Source organism: Sebastes umbrosus, chromosome 8 (assembly GCF_015220745.1).
Source record: "Sebastes umbrosus isolate fSebUmb1 chromosome 8, fSebUmb1.pri, whole genome shotgun sequence".
NCBI lineage: Eukaryota > Metazoa > Chordata > Actinopteri > Perciformes > Sebastidae > Sebastes > Sebastes umbrosus.
The window spans coordinates 35,691,253-35,709,653 of record NC_051276.1 but is presented as its reverse complement, the minus strand read 5'-3'; the positions used below and the strand labels follow the sequence as shown (position 1 = coordinate 35,709,653).

General features: G+C 40.4%; 1 protein-coding gene across 1 annotated transcript; it reads left to right on the top strand.

The window, feature by feature from the left end:
- Positions 1 to 444: 444 nt before the first annotated feature.
- On the top strand, positions 445 to 18,124 carry mfsd14bb (major facilitator superfamily domain containing 14Bb). The gene is given in 13 exon segments (XM_037778361.1): positions 445 to 740; positions 5,782 to 5,874; positions 7,992 to 8,054; positions 8,551 to 8,678; positions 12,471 to 12,526; positions 12,529 to 12,584; positions 14,110 to 14,328; positions 15,009 to 15,122; positions 15,907 to 15,978; positions 16,397 to 16,509; positions 16,661 to 16,758; positions 16,933 to 17,075; positions 17,797 to 18,124. Coding segments are annotated over 13 exon segments (1,449 nt in total). The 5' UTR covers positions 445 to 677; the 3' UTR covers positions 18,028 to 18,124.
- Positions 18,125 to 18,401: the final 277 nt, after the last annotated feature.

Genomic DNA, 18,401 nt, shown 5'->3' with positions numbered 1-18,401 from the left:
TGTAGTAATGTAGCTGATATGATGTCAATATACTGTCAATAGATCACCTTCACTGTCTGTTGTTGCTGTGAGACGTGCGCGGCACGCGTAAAAAATATGCGAGACCTCTATTCTATAAAAGAGACGCAGCTGAGACGCGCGTCTCATGCGGGCAGTGTGGCTGCTCTAATCTGTTAACATGGGTGCCACAATGAAAAACAACACGCCACACAGCCGTCACGCGCTCCTGACGTTGTATGTGTGTCCACGCCGTGACAGTCAGTGCATGTTGTGCCCATGGCGCGGAGAAGATCATGCTATCATTCTGCCTTCAATAAATAAAAAAAACTAAAAAAAAAAAACGGCCCTCAGACGGGAGTCAAAAGAGCCGGATCTTATCGTTCACTTAAAAGAGTCGGCTCTTTGAACCGACTCGTTCGTAACTGACACATCACTAGAATCAGAGCGGAGGAATGTTTTCAGTGTGAAAGCCTCCAACGAGCCGCTCTGTCCCGGCATTAACCGCTCCGTCCCGGGTATTAACCGCTCTAGTTTAACCGCAGTAGAGCTGATGATAGCGCAGCCTCGGAGCTGTAACCCTCACCCAGCAGCGGGACATCCTGGAACAGACGGAGACCCATCAGGAGGACGCCGAGCAGCGGACACTCAGTCTGAACATCGACCCAACACCATGTGAGATGAACCGGGACAAACCCGGGACCGGGACGGAGGACAGCGACGTCATCATGAGGAGCAGCTCGGTGAGTTAGCTACGGTCTGTTAGCACCGGTTGGTTAGCAACGGTCCGCTAACTGAAGCTAACTGAAGCTAATCAGTTGACAGCAGCTGGAATGTGATGCGCTGAAAACAATGGATATGTCATGGCCGTTAGCCGTTAGCTAGCTGTAGCATGCTAGTTAGCTGCTACAGCTAGCTAGTCAGCTAACTCAACATAGATAACTAGTTTCAACTGGCTCCTGTTTACTGCAGGTTAATAACTAGCTCCTGTTTACTGCAGGTTAATAACTAGCTCCTGTTTACTGCAGGTTAATAACTAGCTCCTGTTTACTGCAGGTTAATAACTAGCTCCTGTTTACTGCAGGTTAATAACTAGCTCCTGTTTACTGCAGGTAGGTTAATAACTAGCTCCTGTTTACTGCAGGTTAATAACTAGCTCCTGTTTACTGCAGGTTAATAACTAGCTCCTGTTTACTGCAGGTTAATAACTAGCTCCTGTTTACTGCAGGTTAATAACTAGCTCCTGTTTACTGCAGGTTAATAACTAGCTCCTGTTTACTCCAGGTTAATAACTAGCTCCTGTTTACTCCAGGTTAATAACTAGCTCCTGTTTACTGCAGGTTAATAACTAGCTCCTGTTTACTCCAGGTTAATAACTAGCTCCTGTTTACTCCAGGTTAATAACTAGCTCCTGTTTACTGCAGGTTAATAACTAGCTCCTGTTTACTCCAGGTTAATAACTAGCTCCTGTTTACTGCAGGTTAATAACTAGCTCCTGTTTACTGCAGGTTAATAACTAGCTCCTGTTTACTGCAGGTAGGTTAATAACTAGCTCCTGTTTACTGCAGGTTAATAACTAGCTCCTGTTTACTGCAGGTAGGTTAATAACTAGCTCCTGTTTACTGCAGGTTAATAACTAGCTCCTGTTTACTGCAGGTAGGTTAATAACTAGCTCCTGTTTACTGCAGGTTAATAACTAGCTCCTGTTTACTCCAGGTTAATAACTAGCTCCTGTTTACTCCAGGTTAATAACTAGCTCCTGTTTACTGCAGGTTAATAACTAGCTCCTGTTTACTCCAGGTTAATAACTAGCTCCTGTTTACTGCAGGTTAATAACTAGCTCCTGTTTACTCCAGGTTAATAACTAGCTCCTGTTTACTCCAGGTTAATAACTAGCTCCTGTTTACTGCAGGTTAATAACTAGCTCCTGTTTACTGCAGGTTAATAACTAGCAGCCTGTTTACTGCAGGTTAATAACTAGCTCCTGTTTACTGCAGGTTAATAACTAGCTCCTGTTTACTCCAGGTTAATAACTAGCTCCTGTTTACTGCAGGTTAATAACTAGCTCCTGTTTATTCCAGGTTAATAACTAGCTCCTGTTTACTGCAGGTTAATAACTTGCTCCTGTTTACTGCAGGTTAATAACTAGCAGCCTGTTTACTCCAGGTTAATAACTAGCTCCTGTTTACTCCAGGTTAATAACTAGCTCCTGTTTACTGCAGGTTAATAACTAGCAGCCTGTTTACTCCAGGTTAATAACTAGCTCCTGTTTACTCCAGGTTAATAACTAGCTCCAGTTTACTGCAGGTTAATAACTTGCTCCTGTTTACTGCAGGTTAATAACTAGCAGCCTGTTTACGCCAGGTTAATAACTAGCTCCTGTTTACTCCAGGTTAATAACTAGCTCCTGTTTACTCCAGGTTAATAACTAGCTCCTGTTTACTGCAGGTTAATAACTAGCAGCCTGTTTACTGCAGGTTAATAACTAGCTCCTGTTTACTCCAGGTTAATAACTAGCTCCTGTTTACTCCAGGTTAATAACTAGCTCCTGTTTACTGCAGGCTAATAACTAGCTCCTGTTTACTCCAGGTTAATAATTAGCTCCTGTTTACTGCAGGTTAATAACTAGCTCCTGTTTACTGCAGGTTAATAACTAGCTCCTGTTTACTCCAGGTTAATAACTAGCTCCTGTTTACTGCAGGTTAATAACTAGCTCCTGTTTACTCCAGGTTAATAACTAGCTCCTGTTTACTCCAGGTTAATAACTAGCTCATGTTTACTCCAGGTTAATAACTAGCAGCCTGTTTACTCCAGGTAGGTTAATAACTAGCAGCCTGTTTATTCCAGGTTAATAACTAGCAGCCTGTTTATTCCAGGTTAATAACTAGCTCCTGATTACTCCAGGTTAATAACTAGCTCCTGTTTACTGCAGGTAGGTTAATAACTAGCAGCCTGTTTATTCCAGGTTAATGTTTACTCCAGGTTAATAACTAGCAGCCTGTTTATTCCAGGTTAATGTTTACTCCAGGTTAATAACTAGCAGCCTGTTTATTCCAGGTTAATGTTTACTGCAGGTTAATAACTAGCAGCCTGTTTACTCCAGGTTAATGACTGCAGGTTAATAACTAGCAGCCTGTTTATTCCAGGTTAATGACTGCAGGTTAATAACTAGCAGCCTGTTTACTCCAGGTTAATAACTATCAGACTACTATCTATGATGTGTTGTTGTTGTGGTTGTCTCTTAGGCTGTGACATGCACTGATATCCTGCAGCTTTTACGCTGATGACACTATTTTCTCCAAGTAGATGTTGTATTTTGTTTTGGCCAGAGAGGGAATCAAAATCTTGTTTACATTTAATTTTTGTAAAGAATTTTTTCCTAATTCCTTCATATGTGCTACATTATCACTGCTTTCTCTTCGGAGAAGTTCAGATGTTACCTGAAGACAGTTTTTTCACACCTGGAGACATGTAGCTAGCTTAGCTTAGTTAGCTTTAAATGCTTGTTTTCAAAGTTAAACACTCCAAACTAAACAGCGTTTAATGGTGTTTTTTTTCTTCTGTTAAATTCGCATGTAATTGATTCCTCCATAGCTCCTCATTTTACAGCTTTCAAACAGTGCAGTCATTGTGTGCTGAATGTCCCTTCTGCTGTAATATATAAGCTCAGTTAGTCATAAATAAGACCTACTGAATTTACCTTCTGCTGTAATATATAAGCTCAGTTAGTCATAAATAAGACCTACTGAATTTACCTTCTGCTGTAATATATAAGCTCAGTTAGTCATAAATAAGACCTACTGAATTTACCTTCTGCTGTAATATATAAGCTCAGTTAGTCATAAATAAGACCTACTGAATTTACCTTCTACTGTAATATATAAGCTCAGTTAGTCATAAATAAGACCTACTGAATTTACCTTCTGCTGTAATATATAAGCTCAGTTAGTCATAAATAAGGGGTATTGACCTGTCAGTGAACGCATCATGCAAATGACAGTAACCATGTTTGCATATAATCCTTTTATTCATCCAGCTTTCATGTCAACCTTTGTAGGCTTTCTGGACAATATCTGTCATTGTTTTGTGTTGTTAATTGATTTCCAATAATAAATATATACATACATTTGCATAAAGCAGCATATTTGTCCACTCCCATGTTGATAAGAGGATTAAATACTTGACAAATCTCCTTTTAAGTTACATTTTAAACAGATAAAAAATGTAAGGTTAATCATGATTAACTCAGGACAATCATGCGATTAATTGTGATTAAATATTTTAATTGATTAACAGCCCTGATAGAAATAAATAAGACCTACTGAATTTCCCTTCTATTGTAATATATAAGCTCAGTAAGTAATAAATAAGCTATACTGTCCTGTCAGTGAATGCATCATGCAAATGACAGTAACCACGTCTGCATATAATCCTTTTATTCATCCAACTTTCCACGGGACTATTTCTTTGAGATGCAAAACACATTCAGCTTCACATCCAAAGAGTCTCTAGTGCTGCAACTATTATTTTCATAGTCTGTTATTTATCATTTACTGGTTAATCAAGTCTTTAAACATCTTAAATTGTCCGACCAACAGTCTAAAACCCAAAAGACAGATCAGTGTCTTTGTTTACATGTACAGGACTTAGAAACTTGTTTCAGATTAATTTTCAGTCGTTCCAGATCTGAAGTAGTTTCATTTTGACTTCACGTACATTTGACAGATCTCTGAACAGAGTTTGCCTGCAGCTCTCTATGCAGAGCAATTCTTTTAACTGACGCTACTGATGCAACCACATCACATTGTTTCCTGTGAAGCCATGCAGCTCCTTGATGAATTATTTGGGAGATAAAAAAACAGACCAGACCAGATTGTTTTCAAGTCAGGGTTTATTTTGTAGTTCAAAGGTGCCGGCTGTGGCTTTAACCCTCTGAGACCTGTGATCCAGACCGACTTTACTGTATTTCAGAGGCTGTAGCAGGTTCAGTTTTAGAGCTACAGACATCCTATAAAACTAGAAAACCTAATGAATCCATTGGTATCATACATGTCATGCTAGCTTGTCGGGAAGGAGGATAAATAACGCTCCAAAGTTAGGCTAAATTTTGTTGAATTTCAAAGGGGTACAATGAGTCCAACTGTATTCATGTGTGATGATGTTAATTCACCGACACTAAACAGTTACCTGGAGGGTTGAACAAAGTGAAACTGCTGATTTTTATTTGGGTAACTTCTTGTTTTTTAATTCAGTTTTATTTATATAGCATCAAATCATAACAGAAATGATCTCGAGACACTTTACATATCCAGACCGTACTCTCTAGTTTACAGAGACCCATCATGAGATCACCCATGATCGAGCACTGGGGCAATAAAAAACTCCCCTTTCATTGTGGTTATGGCTTTTTTTAAACTTCCTATACTGATAACAGAAACGGCTCTACCAACCTGCTGTTTAGACTTTCTTCAGAAATATCACAATGTAACTTTAGATCTGATAAGACTACTCTATGCATACTCTATGTACTGTACCTGTATATGCATTTGGAAAAACATGACTGTAGATTTAGTTTCCTGTAGCTTTTTAAGTCTCTTATTGAGTACATCTGAAATTGAGAACTACAGTAGAAACTGTCAGTAGAGAATGTGAGCAAGCAGACATCATGTTGGAGTAAGATATTAGAGGACAAGGGCGGTATACTGTAGAAGACAGGAGTTTTAATCAGATTGTACAGGAAGTGAGGATGAATAGTTAATGTTTCTGCCCGTCTTCTCGCCGCAGCACGGCCGAGGCCGAGCCAGAGTGACTCATGCAGTGGTGGTCATCTTCCTGGAGTTCTTCGCCTGGGGGCTGCTGACCACACCCATGCTGACCGTGAGTAAACGCATGCCCAACATCAACATCAACAACACACATCGCCTCATCAGCTGGATGTCTGTAGGTCCATCACCTGCTTACACGTCTCTCTGTGAAGAGGTGGACGGGTTCTTTTATTAAAGGATAAGTAGACACATTTTCAGTGTGTCTTAATTCAACATGGCAGTATAAACTTTGAAAGGTTTAGTTAGTTAGTTTCCGTTTTTTGTCCTTTTCAGAAATCTCCTTTGTGTCTGTGGCGACTGTCTGTTAAATACAACCACAACAAAAGACAAGAGATGATTTATTTAGTGTTTTACATTTTACAAGTAGAAGATGGAGACATTATGGATCCACATGAGAGAGAAAAAGTACAAAAGACTAAACCCAAATGTTAAACAACTGGTCTGTTTCTGAATGTAATATACATGTAAAGTACTCTAATGGCTCTGAATCTAACAGCACTCTCTGCCAGACGTTAACAGTCGGTACTTTGTCATTAATCCATTGCAATAAAATGTTCTTCCTCGCAGTGTAAGTACAAATACAGTACAATCTGTTATTGATGCTACATATGTGCTTGGGAGGCCCAGTATGAGGGACACTGGGTGATTGTATTGCAACTGTATTCATGTGTGATGATGTTAGTCCCCATAGTAGACCTGCTGTCTCCCCTTAAAGACCCCCTGTCCCCCCCTAAAGAAGGAGGAGTGGAAAAGGTTAAGGCAACTTTCAGACCAAAAATAGCACACAGGTACAGATGAGAAGCTCCATGAAGTCCAGATTTAGGAACAGATCAATGAGTTTGAAGGTTTAAAATAGTCTGAGACAGGATTTTACAACTCGGGGAAAGTTTTCACAGAGACAATACTTTTGTCCTCCGATGAGGAATGTGGACTTTCTACCTTTACACATCTGTATGACCTGCACAGGTTGAGCCAGATTAAATAAAAGGACAAGTCGACCTTATGGCATACAGACTTTTGTCGGACATTTTAAGGGCAGCTGAACTTTGATGAAATCTCCTGCTTCCAGTCTTTGTGCTAAGCTATCTCTGTACTGGACACAGAGATTAAATGATATCTATCTGAAACGTCTGACTTCAAGAAGGAAAGCAAACCTGCATGTTCTCCTACATGTTGGAGTATTGCTGTAGTTTGTTTCCAGGGTGAAATGAGTTTAATAAAGCTTGTGGAGCCTCAGTCAGGAAGACAGATTGTCCTGTTTTCTCTTCATCTGTAGCAGATAACCTCTGCAGGTCTGAGTGCTGATGTATCAGAGTGTTACTAGTGTGTGACAGATATCCGCAGTAATGCATTTCCTTGGTACGTTTTCTGAATTAGTCACACAGCTGACCCATTACTACGCTTTAACACCAACATGTTTGTGTGTGAGAGAGAATATAAGAAGGTCCAGACTGACTGACGGTTGATGTCTAAATAGTTCAATCATTCAAAGTGCTGTGAAGACATGAAGCTGTTTACATTCTGTACATTACTAGGGGTGTCACCTTTTTCATTCAAAACTGGAAATCAATCAAAATTAGCTTCCGATCTCGACCGTCGAAATGAAAAGCAGGATTGTTGATTATTTGTTTTTCTCTCCACCCCCGCCTACATGTTTACAACCGTAAGAATAAAATAGGTGTACCAAAGAAATGTAACAGTCACCTCACTCACTCTTCAATTAGCTTAGTGGCTAGCAGACTTTAGTTAGTTCGTTCGTTCGTTCGTTCGTTCGTTCGTTCGTTCGTTTCCTTACTCATCATAGCTCTCCTACTCTTACTTGGTTTAACAAGAAGTCGCTGCATCTCCCGACAGAACAACACCACCGTTGGATTTCAGCCTACATGCACGTTTTTTCAGCTCAACGTTGTTGAATCAGAGCAGCTGCTGTTGGTAGTGAGAGCAACAAGCTAGCGGACTGCTGAGTGTCGTCTCTCTGACCGTCCAAAGCTCTGCCTCCGTCCTCAATGACCCACAGCGATCAGAGGAGAGACAGAGAATGAAAGCGTAGTCCCCTCACACATCTGACTGGACACATTTCAGCTCTGTGGCAGCACATTAATACATCTTCAACAGTAGTGTATATATTTTTAAAGAGATATCGACGTGACCTTCTTTTTGTTGTTTCAGGTCCTTCATGAGACGTTTCCTCAGCACACCTTCCTGATGAACGGCTTGGTTCACGGCGTGAAGGTAAGACCTCTCAACGCATCACAGATCATCAGATCAGGAACTGAAACCTCAGTATCTCGTCCTGCCCTTTTTTTCATGTCATTCCTCGTCCCTTCTTCTTGTCTCTGAGGTGTCGGCTGTCTGACAAAAGCATAAAATGCCCTACCAACTAACCATTTCTGTCATTATCCATAAATATGCTGATTATTTTCTTGACTAATCGTTTGGTCTATAAAATCAGAGATGAAATCCGTGTCCTGCAGCACAAGGCGACGTCGTCAGAGAGCTCAACAAAAGCAGCAAATTCTCACTTTTGAGAATTATTTGTTTGGGATTTTGCTTGAAAACGACTTAAACTGTTTATTGATTATAGAAATAGTTTGCAGTTATTTTTCTTTTGATCGACAATAAAAAAAAGAAATAAAACATGACCACTTTGACTCTCAGTTGTTTTAATTGTGTGGAGACTTTTTTCATGTTTGGTATTAACGTTTTTTTTTTTTGTATCTGTCTTTAGGGCTTCCTGTCGTTTCTGTCGGCTCCTCTGATTGGTGCACTGTCAGACATCTGGGGCAGGAAGTCCTTCCTCCTCATGACGGTCTTCTTCACCTGCGCCCCCATCCCCTTCATGAGAATCAGCCCCTGGTGAGCCCAACAGCGTGTCTACAGTTACACCCACACTGATACGTTGTGGTTTGAGAACGTCCACACTACTCTGGCGTTTTAAACTGGGTTGTGTTTCAGTCTGGACGGGCGACCTTTGAAAACGATGATGCAGACACCCATGTTTGCTTCCTGATTGGGTCTTATTAGTCACGATTGGTCACACCCCCCATCACGTGACCTTTTTTCAGATAAAAACAAATATCAGCCTCAACTCCCAGCGATTAATTCAACATGGATAACGAACTACAGGCGTCGCTGAGCTTGTTGTCTCTGTCTGCTAGCAGCTGTTCAGTTAATAAATCCTGCATCTGTAGGAGGAAGGGTACTGTTTGAGCGGTTTGTGACAATCCCCGTGTCCACCGGCGGCGATGTGTGATTGCCGTTTTTCAGGAGTGCGAATATGGACGGAGATTATTATTTATAATAATCATTACTGAGCACCAGGTGGTGCCAGCTACTCTTACTTGTTGTTAAAACGGTATACATTTGGTGAAGAGCACATTTTTTAAGACTCATAACTCAAAATTTCAGACTCGGGACTTGAGTGCAAAGACTTGAGACTTATTTATGACTTGCAAAGCAATGACTTGGTCCCACCTCTGGTAGCCTTTACTAGGGCTGTACAATATGAGGAAAATATACGATAACGTTATTGAATATCGTGACGATATCACTTGCAATAATTAAACAGATATTAAAGTGCAGGTCAGCCTTTCTGCTGCTTTCAGTATTCTACTTTAATACAACAAATTGATTGTTGAATAAAATAAATAAATAAAAGGAAATTCTTTCCAACATTCTTTTATCAAACTAATTGAACATTAAACTGAACACAAAAGGCTCCAAAAAAAAAGGGATTTTAAAGTGCCATTTTTCTACTGATACTCTCTTTCAACTAACTCAAAAGAATACCTGAGTGTAATATCGCAGTCTTTCGCGATGTGTCACATATCAAAAATATGTGAAAAATGTCTGAAAAATATATATAAAATATCAAAACAAATTCTGAAAGATATTAGTAAAATATGTGAAAACTAAACTAAATAATATCTATTTGTAAGGAGGACTTTCTACAAAAACATGAAAAACCATTCAGAAATATGTGAAAAATGTCTGAAAAAATATTAGTGAAAAAAGTCTGAATATTATTAATAAAATCTGTGAAGAAATAGTAAAAAGAATATCCGAAAAATGTCTCAAAAATATGTGAAAATAGTCATAAAAATATCTAAAAGATATCTGTAAATTTTGTGAAAACTTAATTAAATAACATCTACTATTAAAGAGGACTTTCTACAAGCTAAAAGAATGAAAGACCATACAGACATATAGAGGCATCCTCTCACACATCGGACTGACCTTTAACTGGATCTGACTGATCCAACATAATATTTCATTATCTCAATGAAATGTACTGAAACTAATTTATATGTGACACAAAAAAGCAATTTATTATTTTGGCCTGTAAAAAATATGCTTGGCCGGTGGATTTCTCATCTAACGGTCCCTTTGGCCAGTCAGAAAGTAGATTTTGGTCAGCCCTGGTCTGATCTCTGTGAGAGGGTAGAGTAAGTGGATAGTCTGCAGCAGCCTGCTGGAGTTTGAACAGTCACATGTTGTTCATGTGAGCGTCTGAGGATCAGCATGTTCCCTGCAAAGCACAGAGCTCCCAGCAAATATGTTTAAACTAGAAACCACAGCTTTCCTCTGCTGCTGGTCTCAGAGCTCAGCTGCACACTGTTCATGTGTTCTTCATAGAAAAGGTTTCATCTGTTTCTATGAAACATGAGCAGAAGTGGAGTGTTTCATGTCCATCTAAAGAAGAAATGGCATATAAGATCTAAATCACAGCTGAAGACACATTTTTAAAAAAAAAACTTTATTTATAAAATATCTGTTTTAATGCTGCTCTTTCTCTCTCTCATACTAGCTGGTCATGAAGGAGGTTAAATAACGCTCCAAACTTAGGCAACATTTTGGCCAGGAAAAAACTGTCATGGCTATTTTCAATCTATTTCCAGATATGTGAATGTGTGAGGGTTTTTGTCCGAAAAAGTGTCCAATACAAAGTCTAAAAAATGTAAGAACAAAAAAAAAGTCCCAAAATAAGTCTGAAAAATGTTCGAAAAAATGTAAAAAAAAAAAGTCCCCAAAAGTCTGAAAAATGCTCCGAAAAAAAGTCTGAAAATGTAAAAAAAAAAATGCAAGAAAAAAAATTAAAAAAATTTAAAGTCCCAAAATAAGTCTGACAAATGCAAGAAAAATTTTTAAAAAAGTCCCTAAAAGTCTAAAAAATGTAAGAACAAAAAGAAGTCCCAAAATAAGTCTGAAAAATGTTCAAAAAAATGTTAAAAAAAAAAAAGTCTGAAAAATGTCCAGAAAAATGTCCAAAAAAAGTCTGAAAAATTTAAGAAAAAAAGTCTGAAATGTTTGAAGAAATGTAAAAAAAGTCTGAAAAAAGTAAGAAAATTTCTTTTTTCCCAAAATAAGTCTGAAAAATGTAGGACATTTTTTTTTTTTTTAAAATTTAAAGTCCCAAAATAAGTCTGAAAAATGTAAGAACAAAAAAAAGTCCCAAAAAAAGTCTGAAAAATGTTTGAAAAAAATGTAAAAAAAAAAAAAAAGTCCCTAATAGTCTGAAAAATGTCCAAAAAAAGTCTGAAAAATGTAAGAAAAAAAAATGCCCCCCAAAAAAAGTCCCAAAATAAGTCTGAAAAAAAAAGTCCCTAAAAGTCTGAAAAATGTAAGAAAAAAAAAGTCCCTAAATAGTCTGAAAAATGTCCAGAAAAAATATCCAAAAAAAGTCTGAAAAATGTAAGAAAAAAAAATAATCCCAAAATAAGTCTGAAAAATGTTTGAAAAAATTTAAAAATGTAAAAAAAAAAAAAGTCCCTTAAAAGTCTGGAAAATTTCCAGCAAAAAACTCTCCTAAAGTCTGAAAAATGTAAGAATTTTTTTTAATTTTTTTAAAATTAAAAGTCCCAAAATAAGTCTGAAAAATGTTCAAAAAAATGTAAAAAAAAAAAAAAAAAAAAAGTCTGAAAAATGTAGGAACAAAAAAAAAGTCCCAAAAAAAGTCTGAAAAATGTTCGAGAAAATGTAAAAAAAAAAAAAAAAAAAAATTCTGAAAAATGTAAGAAAAATGTCCAAAAAAAGTCTGAAAAATGTAAGAAGAAAAAAAAAAGTCTGAAAAATTTCCGAAAGAAAGTCAGAAGACAAGTCAGATACTGGTATCATATGAAACTGGTAAACCTGATGAATCCATCGGTACCAACCATGTCAGACTAGCTGGTCATGAAGGAGGTTAAATAACGCTCCAAACTTGCACTACATTTTTTCAAGGAAAAACTGTCATGTCCATGTTCAAAGGGGTCACTTGACCTCTGACCTCCAGATCAGTGAATGTAAATGGGTTCTATGGGTACCCACGAGTCTCCCCTTTACAGACATGCCCACTTTATGATCATCACATGCAGTTTGGGGCAAGTCATAGTCAAGTCAGCACACTGACACACTGACAGCTGTTGTTGCCTGTTGGGCTGCAGTTTGCCATGTTATGATTGGAGCATATTGTTTTATGGTAAATGCAGTACCTGTGAGGGTTTCTGGACAATATCTGTCATTGTTTTGTGTTGTTAATTGATTTACAATAATAAATATAGACATACATTTACATAAAGCAGCATATTAGTCCACTCCCATGTTGATAAGAGGATTAAATACTTGATAAATCTGTATATGTGAGCTGTTGCTTCCTGTCTGTGTGTGCAGGTGGTATTTCGCTCTGATCTCCGTCTCAGGGATCTTCGCCGTGACCTTCTCGGTGATCTCGCCTACGTGGCCGACATCACAGAGGAGCACGAGAGGAGCACGGCCTACGGACTGGTAACTACAGCCTGTTAGTCACCGCCACAGGAAGTGGCCTTAACTGTCCCAGGTTTAAAGATAAAGGAGCTCACAGCTCAGATCCATCACTGAATGGTATCTAGTTATGTGCTCATAATGGAGCACTTCCTGTAATGGACCATTGTGGGCGTATAATGGAGGGTGGAGAGCTGCTTCATGGTGTTTCCTGCCATTATGGAGATTCTGCAGAGAACCGGGGGTTGCAGGCAGGACAGGAAGTACAAGTACAAGTGGACTCTTTGAGTCGTCTGCGTGGTTGATGTCGAGGTTACAGACTCCGACAGAGTCAAGCTGCTGCAGTGCATTGTGGTCTTTGTCTCCCTGCTGGGCTCGCTGTTTTCTCTCATGTTTCTCCCCGTTGATGTTAAAAAAATTGTATATCCTGAGGAAAAACTCAGAATTTCCAAGATTTAAGCAGTAAATTCCGTGAAAAAACTCATTCGTACGTTGTTTTCTTCTGAATAGGACCAATTCACCATGTTGAAAATAATCTGTTGATTCTACGCTAAGATTCAGAGTATATCCTCCTTAAGTATAATTTGATTAGGTCATCCGCTGCAGGATATACACACGACCATACACGGCAGACGGCGGCGTCTGCGGTGTGACGAGGCTGATCCGACCTTGTGAAGCGATGTGGTGATGTTAGGGCTTCTGACTTTATGATCTCAGAGAACATCCACGTTCTTTTTTTATTGTAAAATTGTGTTTTTCCTTTTAAATTTAATTTAATCTCGGAAAATATTATAATTATTTTGCCGTTGAATAGAATACTTGTTTGAACTTACACTCACCTGCCACTTTATTAGGTACACCTTGCTAGTACCGGGTGGTCTTCATCTGCTTCAAGGTTGGACGTGTTGTGCGTTCAGAGATGGTATTCTGCATACCTTGGTTGTAACGAGTGGTTATTTGAGTTACTGTTGCCTTTCTATCATCTCCAACCACTCTGCCCATTCTCCTCTGACCTCTGACATCAACAAGGCATTTCCGTCCACACAACTGCCGCTCACTGGATATGTTCTCTTGTTGGGACCATTCTCTGTAAACCCTAGAGATGGTTGTGCGTGAAAATCCCAGTAGATCAGCAGTTTAATACTCAGACCAGCCCGTCTGGCACCAACAACCATGCCACGTTCAAAGTCACTTAAATCCCCTTTCCTCCCCATTCTGATGCTCGGTTTGAACTTCAGCAAGTCGTCTTCACCACGTCTAGATGACGTAATGCATTGAGTTGCTGCCATGTGATTGGCTGATTAGCTATTTGTGTTAACAAGCAATTGAACAGGTGTGCCTAATAAAGTGGCCGGTGAGTGTATATAATATATATTATACATGATAATTTATTTTTTTTGAATGATGTTTTCCACAACAGACAAAGCACACCAGAGTCTTCCTGTAGAAGAAGGTGTCGGTCCGGTTGTTTGGTCCAAACCAAAGTTCAGTTGACAAACCGAACCGGCCTCCTCAGTAAAGTTCTTTCTCTCTGTGTGTGTCTCATCAGGTCTCGGCAACCTTCGCGGCCAGCTTGGTGACGAGCCCGGCCATCGGGGCCTACCTGTCGGCGGAGTACGGCGACAGCCTGGTGGTCCTGATCGCCACGGTGATCTCCGTGGCCGACATCGCCTTCGTGTTCTTCGTGGTCCCCGAGTCGCTGCCGGACAAGATGAGGCTGACGTCCTGGGGCTTCCCCATCTCCTGGGAGCAGGCCGACCCGTTCGCCGTGAGTTTCCCGAAACACCGCGGAGTGGGGTCAAAGGTCACGTGTAGTTAGGAGGAAAGAACATCACGTCTATTAGTCCACGCTGTGTGTATGAGCGGGCTTTATGTGATGCGTCTGACACGGTGTAACATCACAGCAATACTGCAGGATTTATATATATATATATATATATATATTATGCAGTTTGTTATATGATACATAATGTGAATTACAGGAGAAGGAGGTCTTTTTGTTGTTGTAGCTGTAAAACAGACCTGAATCCTCAGAAAAAGACTCTTTCCCTAAATGGAGTAGAAACTATTAGTTTCCTGTTTGAGGCGGGAGATATGGGACTTCATAAATATCCTCTGTATTAATAACTGCTCTGGCACAAATAGAAGGAAACATGTTTGTGACTACAACACAAGGAGATAATTCTCAAAGCTGTGTGAAAACCAGCTACAGACGGAGCTGGAAGTAAAGCAGAAGAGAGAAACATAATTAATAAACTAGTTTGTTTTCATAACAATATTAAAAATGGATCGGTGATCTTTGGCAGCTGAACGGCCTTCACACTGGCAGCGAGCAGCACTGAGCTCTGGGGTACTTTGTGCTGGGTGTCAGCTGATTGATTGATTGATTGATTGATTGATTGATTGATTGATTGATTGATTGACAGCTGTGTTGTTCTGTGTGTTCAGTCTCTGCGTCGGGTGGGTAAAGACACCACGGTGCTGCTGATCTGTGTCACAGTGTTCCTGTCCTACCTGCCTGAGGCCGGACAGTACTCCAGCTTCTTCCTCTACCTGAGACAGGTAACACACACACACACACACACACACACACACACACTCATAGAGTCAGACAGGTGGACAGTTGGATTTTTAAACCATTTATTTATAATATTATTATATATATGTATGATGCCTAGATGACGTCATGTTGAGTGTTGATGGAGCAGCTGCAGAGCCCGGCACTGATCCATCCAGACTCCATTCAGAAAACAAGTTAAAAGTTGTCTGCTTGTCGTCATGGTAACAGACCTGACAAAGCATGAATTCAGATTTGTTTACTAATCAGCATCATCATGTAGTTATTTCAGCATCATTTTGATCCGTTTATTGATATTAAATCACAGCTCAATCAGTTTATCTTGGGTTCGTACCGCAGTAGAGACGTGGCTGCTCGATACAGTGATTAGAGCTCAGTCCAGTAGATGTTATGAACCCAGACAGGACAGCGTTAAGTTCTCCGATGTATCTGGGACTTCCACAACCGGTACAAAGCAGCAGTAGCGCTTATTTTCGTCTGGTTGATGAACAGTGTTGTTATCTCCATGGAGGTAAAACCCCTCTGGCTCGTCTAGAGTGACACGAGGCGATAATCTGCTTCACGTTTGGTGTGAACGCAGCGTAAAGATGCAGCGACGTCAGCTGACAGAAGAGCAGGGTGGATGTTAAAGTTCTCTGTGATCAGAGTACGTTTATAAGACATCAATATAAATGTTCAGGATGTTTCCCCCTTAGAGAGTCCATGATTTGTTCTGAAACATGCTGGTGTTTCTGTGAGGGTCTGATTATTATTTCCTCTGTGTTTCAGGTGATTGAGTTTTCTCCTGCAGCCATCGCTGCCTTCATCGCCATGGTGGGAATCCTCTCTATAGTCGCTCAGGTACAGAAACAACCAGCCGACACCAACGCAGAGGATTTAGTTCATCCTCACTGTCTGTTTTCTGATTACCTCGCTGTCAGACAGCCCTTTCTGACGGGGAGCTGAAGACGTTATCTATCCTCTCTTCAAAGCCACCAGACTCCATTCACTAAAACAGTAATTTACCTCTCAGAACACGGCTGCTGATCTACATCCTCTACTGCTGCCTCCATCGGTTAGTTTGTTTGTGTTATTGAGGCGGCAGTCAACCAGCAGCCGTGTTCTGAGAGGTACAATTACTGTTTATGTCAAAGGAGACTTTAAGATGTTTTAATATAGTTTCATATATCTGAGAAATGTAAAGATTGTGTCTGATTTCATTCGTCATGCACCATAATCTCCCTCCCTCTCTCCCTCTCTCCCTCTCTCTGTGTGTCAGACTCTCTTCCTCAGTGTTTTAATGAGGACCATCGGTAATAAGAACACCGTTCTTCTGGGTCTGGGCTTCCAGCTCTTCCAGCTGGCCTGGTACGGCTTCGGCTCCGAGCCCTGGTGAGGACAAGTTCTCACAGTATACCTGTTGTAGTTTCTGTTTTCTCTCATATCAGATGATATCACTTTCACACCTGAAGACAATAAAACTATAAATCCCTCTGAGTTCAGTTCAGTTTGTTTGATTGTGTTTTACTGGTGTCTGTTTCAGGATGATGTGGGCAGCAGGAACAGTAGCAGCCATGTCCTCCATCACCTTCCCAGCAGTCTCTGCTCTGGTGTCACACAGTGCATCACCTGACCAGCAAGGTCAGTACACCTGTCTGCTGCAGAGGAGGACAGGAGTCATGGATTGCCTTTCTTTGTGTCTTTGTGCTGATTGTTTTTCTGCACAAGTTTCTTTTTTTTGATGCATGTTTGAAGACTGAATGTGTGATTTTTCTCTCTGTGTGTGTGTGTTTGTGCGTGTGTGTGTGTGCTCAGGTGTGGCCCAGGGGATGATCACAGGTATCAGAGGTCTGTGTAACGGTCTGGGTCCGGCTCTCTACGGCTTCATCTTCTTCCTCTTCAACGTGGAGCTGAACGACATGCAGCCGGTGGCAGGAAGACCCACACAGAACACAGAGGTACACACACGCACGCACGCACACACACACACACACACACAGGAAGTCTGCTGCTACCTTACCTGAACCTGAAGGATCCTTTAGACTGCGGTCCTCCAGTCGGGTCGTCTGAGTCGTTGTGTGTCATTAGAGAGATAACAGCCATCAGAAGAGGGAGGGAGAGAGTATCCAGTGTGTTGCATCAACCTCTCAGTCTGTTTGTAAAGTTATTTAGTTATTTTACTGAGGAATGTTTGAATGAGATCTTCTAGTGGAAGCGAAGGAACGATGGCAAAGATTCTTGGTCTCTTTAACATATAAAAAAGATGCACCCTGAAATGATTACACTTTAATATTTGTTGCATTAGTGCTCTTTAGATCTTTAGAGCTGTTACAGTCAGACTGCATGTGCGTTGGTGTGTTTACTCGCGTGCGGACGGGCGTATCTTCTATATTGCATTCACACCAAGAGCAAAGCGAATTTCTCGCCTCGCTTTACTTGTTACCATGACGACAAGCAGACAAGTTTTAAAATGCTTGTTTTCTGAATGGAGTCCGGATGGATCAGTGCCGGGCTATAAAGCTGCTCCATCAACATCTGGACATAAATACGGCAGCGACGTAGACAGTCTGAAGTTTCTACACAAACATTTATAGATTTGTATTCATAACATTCTAGTTTTGGATTTGACTGGATTTTTCAAAATAAAGGTTTAATGTATTTTTTTTTTTCTCTCTGTAGAAGTCTATGATCCCCGGTCCTCCCTTCCTGTTCGGAGCGTGCGCCGTCTTATTCGCCCTCCTCGTCGCCATCTTCATCCCCGACCACCACCGATTGGCTGACGTCAAGACCTGCTCCGCCCGCAAATCCAGCAGCACCTCCGCCGCACACGCTCAGAGCGCCAGCCCCCTGGCCACGCCCACCAGCGACGCGGAGGACATCGAGCCGCTCCTGCAGGACAGCAGTATGTGACTGACTGACAGCCGGCCCGGCCAATCGCAGCGCTGAGGCCGTGAGCACCGTCTGCTAGTCCCGCCCCCCTTTAGAATAAAATCGTTATCAGCTTTTATTTTTTTATTTCTTCAGATCCAGACTGTTGAGATAAAAAGAGCCGAGGAACGTTAGGCGGCAATCACACTTTACGAGCTTTACTTCTCTACACGATATATATTTATTATATATGTTAGTCGCACAAATCAGTTTTCAAATATTAAAGGACTGGTTGTTTTAGTCCGGTCCTTCTAATGTCCTCTTCTTTATGGTTTAATATCAACTGTCAGAAAGTCAAACTAGAAACAGAATTAATTACATTTCTATTATTAATACATATATAGTTTATACTGAAG